The 17,920-nt window shown below is 44.0% G+C and overlaps 1 protein-coding gene across 3 annotated transcripts in view; it reads left to right on the forward strand.

Annotated features, from left to right (window-relative positions):
* Positions 1-653: 653 nt before the first annotated feature.
* Positions 654-17,920, forward strand: part of CDC40 (cell division cycle 40) — a 59,064-nt gene continuing 41,797 nt past the window's right edge. For 2 of the 3 annotated variants that reach the window (XM_073337030.2, XM_073337032.1), the window contains exon 1: positions 654-873. In XM_073337030.2, the coding sequence (XP_073193131.1) occupies positions 682-873 (192 nt within the window). In that variant the 5' untranslated portion in view covers positions 654-681. Of the gene's footprint in view, positions 874-2,394; positions 2,543-17,920 lie in introns of all 3 variants that reach the window. The other variant, XM_073337031.2, reaches the window with a different exon arrangement.

The raw sequence follows: 17,920 nt of genomic DNA on the forward strand, positions 1-17,920 counted from the left end.
ATGAGGGGGGATTTGATAGCTGCTTTCAACTACCTGAAAGGGGGTTCCAAAGAGGATGGCTCTAGACTGTTCTCAATGGTAGCAGATGACAGAACGAGGAGTAATGGTCTCAAGTTGCAGTGGGGGAGGTTTAGATTGGATATTAGGAAAAACTTTTTCACTAAGAGGGTGGTGAAACACTGGAATGCGTTACCTAGGGAGGTGGTAGAATCTCCTTCCTTAGAGGTTTTTAAGGTCAGGCTTGACAAAGCCCTGGCTGGGATGATTTAACTGGGAATTGGTCCTGCTTTGAGCAGGGGGTTGGACTAGATGACCTTCTGGGGTCCCTTCCAACCCTGATATTCTATGATTCTATGATTCTATGATCCTGCTTTCACCCTCCAGGACGCTTCAAATCCGACCTCCCCAGCTCTGGCGCGTTGCATGCTGGGATTTGTAGTCCTTGCTGTAATTCCTGAAAGATTAAACCCTCCTTCAGCTCCATGGGAGGGGATTTCTGCTTCCCAAAAAGTTTCGTTAGAGACCCAGAAAATTATAAATAATAATTTTTATTTTTTAAAAATTGTATTTGAGTAATTTTCATTCAGTCGCAAAAACAAATAAATCTAGGAGAGGATTGTTATGTAACTGACAGGACCCGTTTGTTCCGGGTCACTGCTCCTGTGGTTCCTCCTTGCTAAGATGTCGGCCGCTATCGCCGCGCTCGCGTCCTACGGTGTCTCCGACTCGGGCTCCGACTCGGGCTCGGACACTGAGGGAAGCTCCCGCCGCTCGGCGCAGGTAGCCAGCCGGGACTCGGTGCTGCATCTCGCTTCACCGTCCCCTGCCCCGCAGGCCTTGGCGGTGGACTCGGCCCCGGAGGTGGCTGTGAAGGTAGGTGCCGCCCCGGGCGTCTGGCTGCAAGGGGGCAGGAAGGGGGAGCAAGGGAATCCCCTTCCCTCCGGCCTGGGCTGGGCGGGAAGTCCCCTTCCCGCCTCCTGGGTAGCGCTGCTGGGCCTGTGCCTGGCAGGGGGCAGCTGCCCTTTTCCGTGTGTCTCGCTTAGTGGCTTCAGAGGCCTCGTGCTGTCTGGGCGCCCTCAGCTGGGGGGTTGGGGTGGAGACTGGGGCTGCCTGCCCCGGGCCCTGGCTGCTAGAAAGGTATTCGGGGGTGGCAGGGGATGCAGAGCCCCTTAATAGCTCGGTGGCTGGCCAGCTGCCTCTTGCATTGCAGGTGCATAGGGTTGCTTCTTTCTCTCAGGGTATGTCTACACTACGGAATAAGGTCGAATTTATAGAAGTCGGTTTTTTAGAAATCGGTTTTATATATTCGAGTGTGTGTGTCCCCACAGAAAATGCTCTGAGTGCATTAAGTGCATTAACTCGGCGGAGCGCTTCCACAGCACCGAGGCTAGAGTCGACTTCCGGAGCGTTGCACTGTGGGTAGCTATCCCACAGTTCCTGCAGTCTCCGCTGCCCATTGGAATTCTGGGTTGAGATCCCAATGCCTGATGGGGCTAAAACATTGTCGCGGGTGGTTCTGGGTACATATTGTCAGGCCCCCCTTCCCTCCCTCCCTCCGTGAAAGCAAGGGCAGATAATCGTTTCACGCCTTTTTTCCTGAGTTACCTGTGCAGACGCCATACCACGGCAAGCATGGAGCCCGCTCAGGTAACCGTCACCCTGTGTCTCCTGGGTGCTGGCAGACACGGTACGGCATTGCTACACAGTAGCAGCAACCCCTGGCCTTGTGGCAGCAGACGGTACAGTACGACTGGTAGCCGTCATCGTCATGTCCGAGGTGCTCCTGGCCACGTCGGCTGGGAGCGCCTGGGCAGACATGGGCGCAGGGACTAAATTTGGAGTGACTTGACCAGGTCATTCTCTTTAGTCCTGCAGTCAGTCCTATTGAACCGTCTTATGGTGAGCGGGCAGGCGATACGGACTGCTAGCAGTCGTACTGTACCATCTTCTGCCGAGCAGCCATGAGATGTGGATGGCATGCAGTCCTTCTGCACCGTCTGCTGCCAGCCAAAGATGTAAAAGATAGATGGAGTGGTCAAAACAAGAAATAGACCAGATTTGTTTTGTACTCATTTGCCTCCTCCCCTGTCTAGGGGACTCATTCCTCTAGGTCACACTGCAGTCACTCACAGAGAAGGTGCAGCGAGGTAAATCTAGCCATGTATCAATCAGAGGCCAGGCTAACCTCCTTGTTCCAATAAGAACGATAACTTAGGTGCACCATTTCTTATTGGAACCCTCCGTGAAGTCCTGCCTGAAATACTCCTTGAGGTAAAGACACCCCCTTTGTTGATTTTAGCTCCCTGAAGCCAACCCTGTAAGCCGTGTCGTCAGTCGCCCCTCCCTCTGTCAGAGCAACGGCAGACAATCGTTCCACGCCTTTTTTCTGTGCAGATGCCATACCAAGGCAAGCATGGAGGCCGCTCAGCTCACTTTGGCAATTAGGAGCACATTAAACACCACACGCATTATCCAGCAGTATATGCAGCACCAGAACCTGGCAAAGCGATACCGGGCGAGGAGGCGACGTCAGCGCGGTCACGTGAGTGATCAGGACATGGACACAGATTTCTCTGAAAGCATGGGCCCTGCCAGTGCATGCATCATGGTGCTAATGGGGCAGGTTCATGCTGTGGAACACCGATTCTGGGCTCGGGAAACAAGCACAGACTGGTGGGACCGCATAGTGTTGCAGGTCTGGGACGATTCCCAGTGGCTGCGAAACTTTCGCATGCGTAAGGGCACTTTCATGGAACTTTGTGACTTGCTTTCCCCCGCCCTGAGGTGCATGAATACCAAGATGAGAGCAGCCCTCACAGTTGAGAAGCGAGTGGCGATAGCCCTGTGGAAGCTTGCAACGCCAGACAGCTACCGGTCAGTTGGGAATCAATTTGGAGTGGGCAAATCTACTGTGGGGGCTGCTGTTATGCAAGTAGCTCACGCAATCAAAGATCTGCTGATATCAAGGGTAGTGACCCTGGGAAATGTGCAGGTCATAGTGGATGGCTTTGCTGCAATGGGATTCCCTAACTGTGGTGGGGCTATAGACGGAACCCATATCTCTATCTTGGCACCGGAGCACCAAGCCGCCGAGTACATAAACCGCAAGGGGTACTTTTCGATAGTGCTGCAAGCTCTGGTGGATCACAAGGGACGTTTCACCAACATCAACGTGGGATGGCCGGGAAAGGTGCATGATGCTCGCATCTTCAGGAACTCTGGTCTGTTTCAAAAGCTGCAGGAAGGGACTTTATTCCCAGACCAGAAAATAACTGTTGGGGATGTTGAAATGCCTATATGTATCCTTGGGGACCCAGCCTACCCCTTAATTCCATGGCTCATGAAGCCGTACACAGGCAGCCTGGACAGTAGTCAGGAGCTGTTCAACTACAGGCTGAGCAAGTGCAGAATGGTGGTAGAATGTGCATTTGGACGTTTAAAGGCACGCTGGCGCAGTTTACTGACTCGCTTAGACCTCAGCGAAACCAATATTCCCACTGTTATTACTGCTTGCTGTGTGCTCCACAATATCTGTGAGAGTAAGGGGGAGACGTTTATGGCGGGGTGGGAGGTTGAGGCAAATCGTCTGGCTGCTGGTTACGCGCAGCCAGACACCAGGGCGGTTAGAAGAGCACAGGAGGGCGCGGTACGCATCAGAGAAGCTTTGAAAACCAGTTTCATGACTGGCCAGGCTATGGTGTGAAAGTTCTGTTTGTTTCTCCTTGATGAAACCCCCCGCCCCTTGGTTCACTCTACTTCCCTGTAAGCTAACCACCCACCCCTCCTCCCTTCAATCACCGCTTGCAGAGGCAATAAAGTCATTGTTGCTTCACATTCATGCATTCTTTATTCATTCATCACACAAATAGGGGGATGACTACCAAGGTAGCCCAGGAGGGGTGGTGGAGGAGGGAAGGAAAATGCCACACAGCACTTTAAGCACAGCACTTTAAAAGTTTACAACTTTAAAATTTATTGAATGACAGCCTTCTTTTTTTGGGGCAATCCTCTGTGGTGGAGTGGCTGGTTGGCCGGAGGCCCCCCCACCACGTTCTTGGGCGTCTGGGTGTGGAGGCTATGGAACTTGGGGAGGAGGGCGGTTGGTTACAGAGGGGCTGCAGTGGCAGTCTGTGCTCCAGCTGCCTTTGCTGCAGCTCAACCATACACTGGAGCATACTGGTTTGGTCCTGCAGCAGCCTCAGCATTGAATCCTGCCTCCTCTCATCACGCTGCCGCCACATTTGAGCTTCAGCCCTCTCTTCAGCCCGCAACCTCTCCTCCCGGTCATTTTGTGCTTTCCTGCAATCTGACATTATTTGCCTCCACGCATTCGTCTGTGCTCTGTCAGTGTGGGAGGACAGCATGAGCTCGGAGAACATTTCATCGCGAGTGCGTTTTTTTTTCTTTCTAAGCTTCACTAGCCTCTGGGAAGAAGAAGATCCTGTGATCATTGAAACACATGCAGCTGGTGGAGAAAAAAAAGGGACAGCGGTATTTAAAAAGACACATTTTATAAAACAGTCGCTACACTCTTTCAGGGTAAACCTTGCTGTTAACATTACATACATAGCACGTGCTTTCGTTACAAGGTCGCATTTTGCCTCCTCCCACCGCGTGACTACCCCCTCAACCTTCCCCCCTCCCTGTGGCTAACAGCGGGGAACATTTCTGTTTAGCCACAGGCAAACAGCCCAGCAGGAATGGGCTCCTCTGAGTGTCCCCTGAAGAAAAGCACTCTATTTCAACCAGGCGACCATGAATTATATCTCTCTCTCCTGAGGATAACACAGAGAGATAAAGAACGGATGTTGTTTGAATGCCAGCAAACATACACTGCAATGCTTTGTTCTACAATGATTCCCGAGTACGTGTTACTGGCCTGGAGTGGTAAAGTGTCCTACCATGAAGGACGAAATAAGGCTGCCCTCCCCAGCAACCTTTTGCAAAGGCTTTAGGACTACATCTAGGAGAACCGCAAATGCCAGGGCAAAGTAATCCTTTCACATGCTTGCTTTTAAACCATGTATAGTACTTTAAAAGGTACACTCACCAGAGGTCCCTTCTCCGCCTGCTGGGTCCAGGAGGCCGCCTTGGGTGGGTTCGGGGGGTACTGGCTCCAGGTCTAGGGTGAGAAACAGTTCCTGGCTGTCGGGAAAACCGGTTTCTCCGCTTGCTTGCTGTGAGCTGTCTACAACCTTCTCCTCCTCATCTTCTTCTTCGTCCCCAAAACCTGCTTCCATATTGCCTCCATCTCCATTGAAGGAGTCAAACAACACGGCTGGGGTAGTGGTGGCTGAACCCCCTAAAATGGCATGCAGCTCATCATAGAAGCGGCATGTTTGGGGCTCTGACCCAGAGCGGCTGTTCGCCTCTCTGGTTTTCTGGTAGGCTTGCCTCAGCTCTTTCAGTTTCACGCGGCACTGCTTCGGGTCCCTGTTATGGCCTCTGTCCTTCATGCCCTGGGAGATTTTCACAAAGGTTTTGGCATTTCGAAAACTGGAACGGAGTTCTGATAGCACGGATTCCTCTCCCCAAACAGCGATCAGATCCCGTACCTCCCGTTCGGTCCATGCTGGAGCTCTTTTGCGATTCTGGGACTCCATCATGGTCACCTGTGCTGATGAGCTCTGCATGGTCACCTGCAGCTTGCCACGCTGGCCAAACAGGAAATGAGATTCAAAAGTTCGCGATTCTTTTCCTGTCTACCTGGCCAGTGCATCTGAGTTGAGAGTGCTGTCCAGAGCGGTCATAATGGAGCACTCTGGGATAGCTCCCGGAGGCCAATACCATCGAATTGTGTCCACAGTACCCCAAATTCGAGCCAGCAACGTCGATTTAAGCGCTAATCCACTTGTCAGGGGTGGAGTAAGGAAATCGATTTTAAGAGCCCTTTAAGTCGAAATAAAGGGCTTCATTGTGTGGACGGGTGCAGGTTTACATCGATTTAACGCTGCTAAATTCGACCTAAAGTCCTAGTGTAGACCAGGGCTCAGTTGTCAGCTCTCTTCGGCTACTGCACCAATTTAACCAGGTTAAAGTCTTGGACCTTGTAGCTGATCTTCTAAATTAGGTCTTGAAACAATCAGATCTCCAGTCGGCAAGGGGAGAAGGCACCTAGGGTATGAAATGTGCATACGGAATACTGGGGGAAGCTGGGGAGAGGAGAATCCGTGAGGTCAGAGTATGATATTCTGATGTTAACCTAGCTCTCTGCAGCCAGGCGGGGGAAGGGTGTTCGGGATTAATGTGTTAATGCTGTTCCTGACCCCCTTCCCCTCCCTCTGTGGTGGACTCAAGCTTCCTTGGTTTGGCTAACAGGTGTCTTCAACCCACTACTCAGGTTACCACTCTCTGCCCCCCCCCCCATGCTTTTGGGGCAGAGGGGTGATTAAAACCAGAGTATGACACACAGACCTTTGGGATGCTGCCCCCCCCATGTTTTGTTTACACACTTCAAATTGTAGGCATCTTATACTCTTCGCTAGCTAATTGTTTCAAGCCCTGATTTAGAGGATTGATTATGTGGTTCAAAATCTTAATTTGATACTGGTCCCTGCTGTTTAATCTTTAAACTTTTTTTGTTTTTTTGTTTTTTTTGTTTTGCTGTATCCCTGTTATCCCCAGATAGCAGTAGAATGAAATTGACCTAATTCTTGACACGCTAACTGCTGCTTACAGTGCTGTGAATAGCAACAGTGAAGGCTGACCAGTGTTGCATACATTTCACTCTAGTACTTCTTGGTGAAGCTATGAGCAGCATGATTTCATTTTGTAAGCTCAGAAAGACAAGACTGCACTTTTAGAAAGTTATCTTCAGAACCAAAAGGGTACAGAAGGTTAGAAACAATTCACTTTTAAATGAAATCATAAATTCTGCAGAAGTTGATGGCACAGTAGCACCATCACAAGCATATGCCCCAGTGAATGCATCATACTCCACAGTGCGAAATAGATGAATGGATTTTTTTTTTCCATTCACTGCCTCAAATGAAAGATGGATGTGTTATCGCAGCTGCCCATCTGACACTCATCTGTACATCCCATGATGTTTGGGCACCACCACACTCCTTAGAGTTTCTAATCTCTCTGGGATGTTAGTGTACAGTTTGACAGTCATATTAGTTAACATCTGTAAAGGACTTTGACCATGAATGTTAAATAACAAGTAGCAGTGACAATGCACTGAGGCCCATCAGAGCCTTACATAAATTTAAAGGTGATGCCTAGGGTACCAGTCTCAAAAGCTGAACCACTGATGTACTGATGGACCACTTTCTGCTGGTTGGAGGCTACTACATTATCAATGTTGCAGAGAGTGTGGCTTTTTTAACACTTCCAGAAAAAGATATTTTCTGCAAGAATCAATATTTAGAGACCTATGAGAAATCCACTCCCTTTATATTATCTTTAAAAAGTGTTTTCATGGAGGCGACTTGTGCTCCAGTCCTCTTGTTGTTGATAATGACGGGGGGAAAAAAATGAAATTTTACTCAGCTATCCCAAAACATCGCATTTAGTAGTGAGTAGAATTTTGTGTTAAATGCGAAAAAGAAGATGGGGCTATGTTATTTGGCAGGCAAACTATTTTGTTTATTTAGATTTTACTACTCTACTATAAAAGTGTCTCCACCATGCTCTGGTAACCCTTGACAATCTCTTTAAAATATACTAGCAACTAAACAGACCCATTAGTTACCCCAAAATCAAACTCAAGTGACAACACAAATACAAGAAATTAACACACACGCATCCCATACAATCCTCACCAGATCCCAAGATTATGAACCCAGGTAACAAAAGGCAGATGCACACCCTCAATTTAACGCATAGAAATTATCCTTGTCACTTCTTCCAGCTTGCTTCCTACAACCAATCAACATCCCTTTTGTCTTGTCTGGACTAAGTTGTAGCCATCTTGCCCTGGTGCGTGCCTCAACCTTTTCCAGACACCAAGTAATGCCATCAGCACTTCCAGCCATGCTGATGGAGATATAAAGCTGAGTGTATTCAGAATATTAAAGACCTTCCGGTCCATGTAAAACTCCTGATAGCCTCATGCATGCATTAAACAAAAGGAGTGACAACATGAAACGTTGCAGAATCCCCCCAGAAGAGTACTTGCATGGGGAGATGCAGGTTTCCTACACCACCTTCTGAGAGTGCCCATCAAAGTGCCACTTGAATAGGCCTGTTCACTCATGCTATGGTTTGCAAAAAAAGTCAACATCCAATTATGGTGAACTTTATCAAAGACTGATCACAGATGTAATAATATCAGGATAGATACTTGATCTTCATCTGTTGTCAGGAGATTATTCCCCGATACCACCAGAGCTGTCTCTGCTCTACCCAGGTTGGCAACTAGTGTAGAAAAGAACTGAGGCTACTAAATAGTGTTTGAGTTATCTCACAACAACCTTTTCAATAATCTTAACTGAAAATGGAAGACTTAAAATGGCATGATAGCTGGAAAGATTCAATAACAAGCAGTGATTTTTTTGAGTGCAGGAGGTACTTGTGCTTCTTTCAGTGAAAAGATACCTCCCTCTTTCAAGGATGTATTGATAATTTGTATTAACAATGTATCCAGTTCTTTCCTGCATGCTTTCACCATCCAGGAAGGATGTAGCTTTTAAGCACAAATTGATGGCCAAAGTGCATCCAAAAACAGAAAGGATTGACCCTGGCCTAACCTCAAGCGGAGAAGATTTAACATTGTGTTCTTTAGCACATATTCTTATCCCATGGAGGCAGACAGTTCTAACCGAATCTGAGCAATTTTATTTGCAAAATAGAACGAAATAGGTCTTGAGCTTATGGTACAATGATTCTTGCATTACTGTGTTGGAGGAGTAGCAAGTCGACTGGGGAAGAAAGTCAAGAAGGTACTGGCCTCCTGACACACAACAGCTACTCTAGCTGGTGTAGGAAGTGGCTGCAGCAGTATGCTGGCCATGTATTGTGGAGGCAAGCTTGGATGGGAGAAAGAGATGGGAGATCTGGCTCTGTGAAAGGGAAGGGCACTTGGTGAGAACACTGCAGTCCTTTGATCTGACCTGTAGCCATAGAATCATAGAATATCAGGGTTGGAAGGGACCTCAGGAGGTCATCTAGTCCAACCCCTTGCTCAAAGCAGGACCAATCCACAATTTTTGCCCCAGATCCCTAAACGGCCCCCTCAAGGATTGAACTCACAACCCTGGGTTTAGCAGGCCAGTGCTCAAACCACTGAGCTATTTCTCCCCCTCATGCACCTCTCTAGTGTTTAGTGGGTTGTTGGGACTGAAAAATAAGAAATGCATGGCTTGAGTAGCTGGGTGTCTGGCTTCTAGTTTAATAACTGTTATTGCTTCTTGATTAGTTTAGCTTTGGAATCTTTGTGAAATGGCAAAGATGTCAAACATGCATAGGTATTAAAAGGGGAATATATTCTTAAGTATCTACAATGGCAAAACTTAGTTGCTAGTTCTAGCTTTTGGTGTTTGTAATTTATCAGACATCTAGTGGACTAGACACATTCCTTTTTGTATACTTTTATGAATTGCAACAAGTACTGCCCAAAGATGTTACTCCAAGATGCTAGATCTTAGCTGATGTTGAAAGAGGGCAAGGTCTTTGCTTTTGAACTGCATCATACATCTGCACAGTCCCTTTTGATTTCAAAATGACATTTGCACCTATGCAAATTACACTAATGAATTGTAACTATTATTTGAAATAATAATTCTTGGGGGTGTCATCCTTTAGTGTATTTTTAGTAGCTCTTCCACACGCTGCTGACCTCTGTGCTTTGTTACTCTTAGCAAATAGAACTGAAATTGTAATTTAAGTAGCAGTGTGTAAAACACATCCATCTGAGTCTTACGTCTTATTGAAGATTTTTATTTAAAAGGAAAAATGGTGGGAGTGTGCACTGACCTCTTCACACCTGACTTTTTCAAGTAATTTTTTGATCTACAAAAATAAAATATACAGTAAAGAAAAGTGGGCTATTAAAGTACTTTATGAAATTTTATATAGGAGTATGAAAAGGTCATTAAAATGTGTAACATAGCAAATATATATTTTTCCATATAAGGGCCCTATTTTTCAGTTATTGTTGAAGTGGGGATACATTTTATTTATTTGGGGAGAAGAAAAGCCAAGAACTTATTTACTGGGCGTGGAACCGACAAGAACCTAGAATTCATTAATTGGTGGGTGCCCAGAAGTTAACTGGGGAAGATGCATATTTCAGAATTGAACAGTGTCACCACTGGTTTTTGTTTTTTTAAAAGGAGCAAATTGATTGGAGGAAAAAGATGTGGTAATAAAAATCAAATAAGTATGACTTTGAGAGTACAGAGGCATAGTGGCTCATGTACTTTTCATCTGGGTATAAGACTTATTCCTCAGGCTAGTAGATGTTGTGGAAGCCGGTCATAATGAATCCTATTAGTATGAAGGTTGAGGCCAACGTAAATTCAAGATCTTTATTGTAGACGCTTTGTGAAAGAAGTTACTTATGTCAGTTGATACATTTTTATTCTAAAATTCCTCATCTTTACTAAGTAATTTCTTTTTGGTGATCAAAACTGTAGCCATAGGATACAAGACAGAGGGTGAATATCCCAAGTCTCTTACAAACATTCATGTGTTGGTTTCAAATATCCTTAACACATGGCTTCTTCAGAGTATTCAAACTGATAAAAGGAAATATTTTACGTACAGCATGTAATTAGACTGTGGACCTCAATACCCCAGGAAACTTGTGAAGCTGATAATTCAGTTTTGGAAGGGATAGTAAACCTCATGCTTCAGGTTTTAAGACAAACTCTAACTAGCGGAGATTACAGTAAAATTTAATGTAGGGAGCATATCGTCCTACATCTCTCTCTGTAGTGCTAATTACAGGCAGAGGCAAGATACTGGACTAAATAGATGTTGGGTCTGATTCAGTATGGTAGTTCCTATGTTCTTAAGTCCATGCTGTTTGTTAGTGCAACATTAGTATCAGGAAGAACTGAATCCCAACAGGGTTCCATGTAGTTTATTTCAGGAATTTAAGGTCTGTTTTTCTGGTGCTGACAGTCAGTCTTCGGGGATTATTCAGGTGCACAGAGAGCATTGCTTCAAAGTAAGAACATGAAACTTAGATGCACATAAGCATTAAATAATACTGTAGAAACTGATCCCATTTAGAATGTATCTATTCAGTTGACCGATGAATGTTCACTTTTCCAGTCATTTTAATCTCTTCTGTGTTTAAAATGTAATCCTTGTCCATCTGGAAAAAAATTAGTTTCTTATGTTTGAGGTTTTGACCATCCATATTTGTTCTGCTTTTACTTCCAGTATCCTTCCATCCCGTCCCTCCTTAATGAACTAGAAAACTGCTACACATATGTTGTGGGGCTATGCTAAGCTTCGATAGTCATTTTAAGGGATTGTTTATGTGAGGAGGACTTTACTTAATTTTTTTTAAATACAACATTTAAAACGATTCTGGGTTTATGAAACACAGAATATCCTGTGGACGGTGGAGACCTAGGTGTTGATCCTGCAGGATGCAGAGCATGCTATACTAATTCACCAAAGCATTTAGGCACATTCTTAAAGTTCAGCACATGAGTAGTCCCAGTGAAGTCAGTAGGACTGTTCATGTGGTTAAGTGTTTTGCTAGATAGGGCTAAAGTGCTTCAGAACTTGCAGGGTCAAATCCGTATTGCGTTGGACTTCACTGCAAGTACCGTATAAATCTCAGCAGGAAATGTTTAATTTCACTGAACAGGAATGTCATTTAATATTTCTTGCAGGGCTGTTAAGTTTGTGACCCATGGGATAGGGTCTCCATTTACTGCACTTTAATTTTAATGGATAACTAATGCCAATTATAAATCCTGTACAAAGCAGGCTGCCCTTGTTAGCTGCTTGGCTAGTTAGTGCTGAACTATCCTAGTGTCTGAAAACTGTGTTTTATTGACCAAACCATACAACAAAAATGTAAAATTATTTAATGTCAGGGTGGATAAAAATCAATGATTTAAAAAAAAAATCTGATTTTTTTTATGTAACTCAGATTTTTTTGATAAAATGCTTTTTGAGGAAAAAACCTATCTAAAGATAGTTTTAATTAAGATACATTATAGCTCAAAGATATCTCATCATGGAATAGGCATTATAAATACTAATTCTATAGTATGGGACAATATATTCATGTAATGTTTAAGAAAAGCTTTGTAAATGAGTTCCAATAGTTCATGATTAAGGACCCAATTTTATGGGGTTCCAGGGGCTTCTGTTTAGATTATTTAGGTTAATCTTTCTATCTACCAACTAGGGCCGCTGCTTGTTCAGGGAAAGCCTCTGGCGGGCCCTGATGGTTTGTTTACCTGCCGCGTCCGCAGTTTCAGCCGATGTGGCTCCCGCTGGCCATGGTTTGCTGCTGCCTGCATGCCTACCCTGGCCCTGGCCCCGGCCCCATGCCGCACCACTCCGGGAAGCAGCCGGCACCACATCCCTGCGCGGCCCTTGTGCCCCCTCCTCCCACAGGGCTCTGTGTGTTTACCTCGCCTGTGGGTACCTCCCCTGAAGCTTCCATTGGCCGCGGTAACCCGTTCCTGGCCAATGGGAGCTTTGGGGGAGGTACCCACAGGCAAGAGCAGCATGCAGCGCTTTTTTCCCCCCCCCCCCCCCCACTCCTAGGGGCTTCAGGGATATGGTGTGGCCGCTTCCTGGAGCGGCGCGGAGCCCGCAGCGGTGGTAATCCCATAGGCCGGATCCAAAGCCCTGAGGGGCCGGATCCGGCCCACAGGCCGTAGTTTGCCCACCCCTGCTCTAGCCTCACCAGATACCTCTCTTCCCCATTATGGAAGATGGCAATTATACAGGAGTCACACTGTACATAGAACACAGTCTGTAGAAGGGCTGAGAGAGGAAGCATTGTTGGTGGTCTTAGTCTGACTAGCCCTTCATGCCCCTGTTGCTTGCTAGTCTCATAGTGGTACTGTGAAGATTAAAGCATATACAGCACAATATGTTGACAAAATGCCAAATGATATAAGTTTGCATTGTGTAGCATAAAACTAACACAAGATTTGCATGTTCTAAATTTCAGAGTATACTGTACCAAGAGCATACATTCTGCTGTACCAAGAGTATATGTGCTAATATGGTCTAGATTTCACTTGCAATAGACCACTAGAAGGAAATAAAGAGAAGTTATAGAAACGTGTTCAAATTTCTTGATAGGTAGCTAAAAGTGAAATGGACTAATAGAGAGAAAATCAGGCACACTTAAACAGTGTACTGGCTGGTTATCACTTGTTGCACAAAAGTATCATTTGTTTGATGGAATGATGGGTAAAGCTGGAGATGCTGGAATATGGAACTGTAATGAATGCAACATGTGCTTCAGTTTCAAGGACCAGCAATTTTCACATCCAAAGAATGTACATGTCGTGGTATGGGAATGAATTTATTGTATGACTTCCAAATGACTCGGCACTCTTCAGCAAACAGTAAAGTGGAACCAAAATTGCTATAGTCATCCTCCTGAGGATTGTCTTTCATACCACAATCTGTCGTCTATTGTGTTCCATTCTATAGCTGAGAGAAGAACTTAACTGGTAGGGGATAAAAATAATAGAACTGAAGAATTCTTGGCATTTTATAAAGGTAGGCTTCTTTGAATCTTACAATTTAAAGAATAGCAAGCAACTGGCAGCTTAATATCAAGTAATTATAAGTCTACAAATGTCACAGACAAACTGTGAAAGTCTTGTCTGATCAGTTTGTTGAATTTTCCTTAGAAATAACATAAATGATCCTAATCTTCATCTAAGAAATAATGAGATGGGATGATTGTAGTATGCTTGTTGGTCTGTCAACAGAAACTGTTTGGTATGATTTGAGAAGGTTGTAAGAAACTTCTTTAGGTCATGGAGCTGTAAGAGAAAATCCTAATCTCATGTGCAAGTAAGTAATACCATTCAGGGAATTATTTTGGTACAGTTCTATTGTAGTTGCTTTGTTTGTATCTTTGTGTGTGGCTGAATGAATGGATTAGTGTCCATTATACTGTTCCTAGTCAAGAGCATGGGATATGAAACTCAGGCTTGCAAATGTACGGGTAGCTGTTGTCATCCAGGGCCAGTAAATTGGGAAGGTCATGTGATTAAAGGAATGAGGTCAGTCAGTCTGAGTGCAACACTGCCTGCTCAAGCAGGAGCCATGGAATGATTGTGTATGAATTGTTTTTATCAGGCAGGTCTAATGAAAGACAGTCTTTCTGTTTAGTCTTACAATTCCAATATTAGGCAGTACAGTAGAAATACTTGCCTGACTAGGAAAATATTTGAATTTTTTTTTATTGTACTAGTTATTCTATAAGCAGATTATTTAAATTGCTTTCATAAACAGATGCTCATTTTTTCCCCTCTCCACTCTCTCTGTGATTTAGAGAACTAGATTTTAAACTCTTTAAGCCTTAAATATGTAAGCAAATACATTATTGTTGACCTGCCATTAAACTAGCAAGAATAGCTCCTGTGGGCATTACATGCTGGTGAATAGCTAACAGAGTTAAGTAAGTATATACTGTAATATGCTATATTGTTCTTCTGTAGTTTGAAAGAGAAAACTTCGCATACTTCATATCAGATTTTTTTTCTTATAAAGGAGAATTAAAATTCTAGTGTATGCTTTTCTTTGTTCTTTTAACTACACCCATTTGATCCTATTGGTGCATAATCACTTAGGGGCTTGTGTACACAAGAAAATTTACCAGCAAAGCTATATCAGAATAATTATCCCACTATAGTTTGCTGGTGTAAATGCATCTGTGTACATTATCTCAGAGTAAAATCACAAAGTAGTGGGAAGAAGTGATTTTGGAGGAACTCATGGCCATTTAAGGCTTTAGAGCTTTGAAACAGTATCTTAAATTGCACCCGTGATGCAGAATCTGCACTGACTTCCAATTAGTTTATGGGTCCAATGTTTCATGCTTTAAAAAAAGCATATATCAAGATGGGTATATCCCCTGTCAAACATACCCTCCTCTCCAGTTGAGGGAACTGATGTCAAATCTTTCTTTAGGCTGGTTCTCCAGACCTTCCTGTTTAATCTCATCTTGGATTGAGTCAATGCCAGTGTACTCTCATCCAAGCCTATGAGTAAGCTGATCAAGTGCATCAACTTGGTCAGATGTCCTCTGTGAGTACAATATGCCACTCATAGTAACATAATTCTAGTTCACGTTAAATAATTTGCAATTTATAAAGGCTAAAGTACATAATTTCTGTTTCTAAATCCAAATCAGGCAAAAGTGAAAAAGTATTCAGAAAGAATAAGATGTTTTGCAAAACCTACGTACAATCTATCTTTTGTTGATAATATCCATTTGAAGAACTGTATATGCTCTGATGGAAAATGTGTAAAACTTAAGAGATCTCGATTATTGTAGTTCCACAGGAATCTAGAGGACTAGTGAACAAACAGTTCATTTCTGATTTCCTTACAAAGTAAGCATAGTGAAAAGCATTAGAAGTGTAGAGAAGGCTATGTTGTCACTTTGACTTTTTTATCCTTTAGCCCAAGAATCAGAAAGGTAGGATATGTTTACTGGATGATATTCAGTTTATACAATCATATGCAACTCTCATTGAAGACAATAGTGGCACCTGCTTCTCTCAGTCTTTGTCAGAGTTGAATTTGACCCATTATAATACATAAGAATGATTTAGTCTTGGTTTACATAGATCCCTGGCCCAGGCAGCTTATCTAAGTTTTGAGAGATAAAGGCAAACTGTTAAAAGGATAAAGTAGACATGGGGAGAGTTATGTTCTGAAGTTTCATATCAGAACAACCCACAGAGATAGGTTGTTTTTGGTTTTTTTTAGCAGAAAGTGCTTCCCATGGCTGGTGATAACCATTTGTGCCAGCCTGTTGACTAGGAAGTCTCACTTGAACAGCAGCTCCATCTAGGGTGTTCACCTCCCACGCAGATGTCCTAAAGACGAGCATGCTGGATCTGGTTCCAAGATATTATGGGGAAATATTACATGCTTTCAGGGTTAGTGGTAATATATTTAAATAGAGGGAGGATGAGGCAAAATGAGCAGGTTTCTAGTCAAAGGTGTGTATGTGGACTGTGATCTTGATACTAACTGACCTCAACTAATCTGGAAAAACGTGCTGTAATCTGGGGCAAAAATACAGACTGTTGCATTAATTTTCGGCCCAACCAATGGGAGTGAGGGAAAAGGTATGTATATAAAAATATATTTATTTCTGCCTTGACCATGAGAACTATCCCTATGTAGATTTCCAAGGAGAGGAGCCATATTACAGCATGCCTTCAGAGTGGGAGAGAAGGTGCATCAGTAGCAGCACAAGCATGTTCAGCGACGTGTGTGTTCCATATGGTGTCTGCCTTGCATCTTCCCGTTTTCCAAACTCCTGAATGAACACCAGAGTAATCGAAAGCACGGGATGGATAAGCTTCCTAGTCCTATTAGTTACTGGCCTGCCATTTAAGAGGCTGAGGGTTATGGCCTTGGCAAGAATGTCAATAGGGAAGGCTGGTCCAGCAGTCCCTTGATAACATAATCTATTATCATACAGGGGTAGTGGAGTTCAGTACTTGATTTTGTACCTAGTTTAACAAAAGCTTACAGCTATGGTACATCCTCCTTTGTTTGAAGCATAGCAGCATCCACAGGTAATGCTTTCTACCACCTCTGGTTGGAAATAGACTCTCTCTCATCCTCATGGATGATCATCTGGCCCTGCTTATACATGCCTTTGTCACGTCCTAGCTGGAATGCACCACACCTGGATATGAAGCCATCAGGTCTTAGAAAACTTTAGCTAGTACAGAAAATAGCAGTGTATCTCCTCAGCAATATGGACTACCACAAGCTGTGCGGGTCTTGGTCCTTATCTACCAGGTTCTCAATGGCCTTAATCCAAAATACATAAAAGATCATCTAAAGCTCCAGGATTTGGACCACGGTTAATGACTTTATTTCTCAGGCACAGTGGAGCATAAGGGAAAGCTTTTCTGTGCAGGAAGATGGAGATTTTGTGGAGGGCAGGTCCCAGATTGTGGAACGAACTCACAGGGGTCAAGGACTATCATAAACCTCTCCACCTTCTGATCCCAGTGCAACACATACTTTTTACCTTCCCTTCTTATATATGTGCATATTGCTATGTTTTAATGTAAGCATACGAATTAAATCTAACAACACACTACGCTGCATACACATATTTCCCCTGGGGAGAGGATGAAGAATGAGTCACATGAAATATGCTAGGTGTGTTGCTTAATGCATTACTGGAAGGTGCTCAGGTGAGGAGGGTGGTATAAGTACCTGTATAAAATAGAATAACTTCATCCATGTGGGGGAGTGAAAAGACCTCTCTCTTTAGCCAGCCAGTTGGCTCAAAAGCAATGTTGACTGACTTTGGAGGGAAGATTTTTTCAAAAGTGATACATGATTTTTATGCCCCAATATATGGATGCCCATCTAAGGTGTCAGATTTTTGGAAGATGGGTGTTTAGCACTGGATGAAAATTGGGCCACTTTAAGGTATATGTTGAGTTGTGCACCAAAATCACTGGTCACTTCATAAAATGTTGGCAGTTGTGATGGAAAAATAGGGGAACACCATGACTAACAGAGATCCTTGGTACCTGACATCTTTACAAAGACATCTGCATTATGGAGGGAAGAAAGTTTGCATTGGGTTCTATTTATAAGCTGTGTATGTGAAAGGGAATTAAGAAATGGAGGGAATTCCTAATAACCCTGCATCTACAGAAATATCTTCTAAAAAATTTCCCAGGCTCCTGCTGTTTTGTTTTTCTTATGGTACTTTGCTTTTTCTCCATTAGGTTAATGGGTATATGGGGGGCAAATATTAGAAAATCGG

Source organism: Lepidochelys kempii, chromosome 3 (assembly GCF_965140285.1).
Source record: "Lepidochelys kempii isolate rLepKem1 chromosome 3, rLepKem1.hap1, whole genome shotgun sequence".
Classification (NCBI taxonomy): Eukaryota; Metazoa; Chordata; order Testudines; family Cheloniidae; genus Lepidochelys; species Lepidochelys kempii.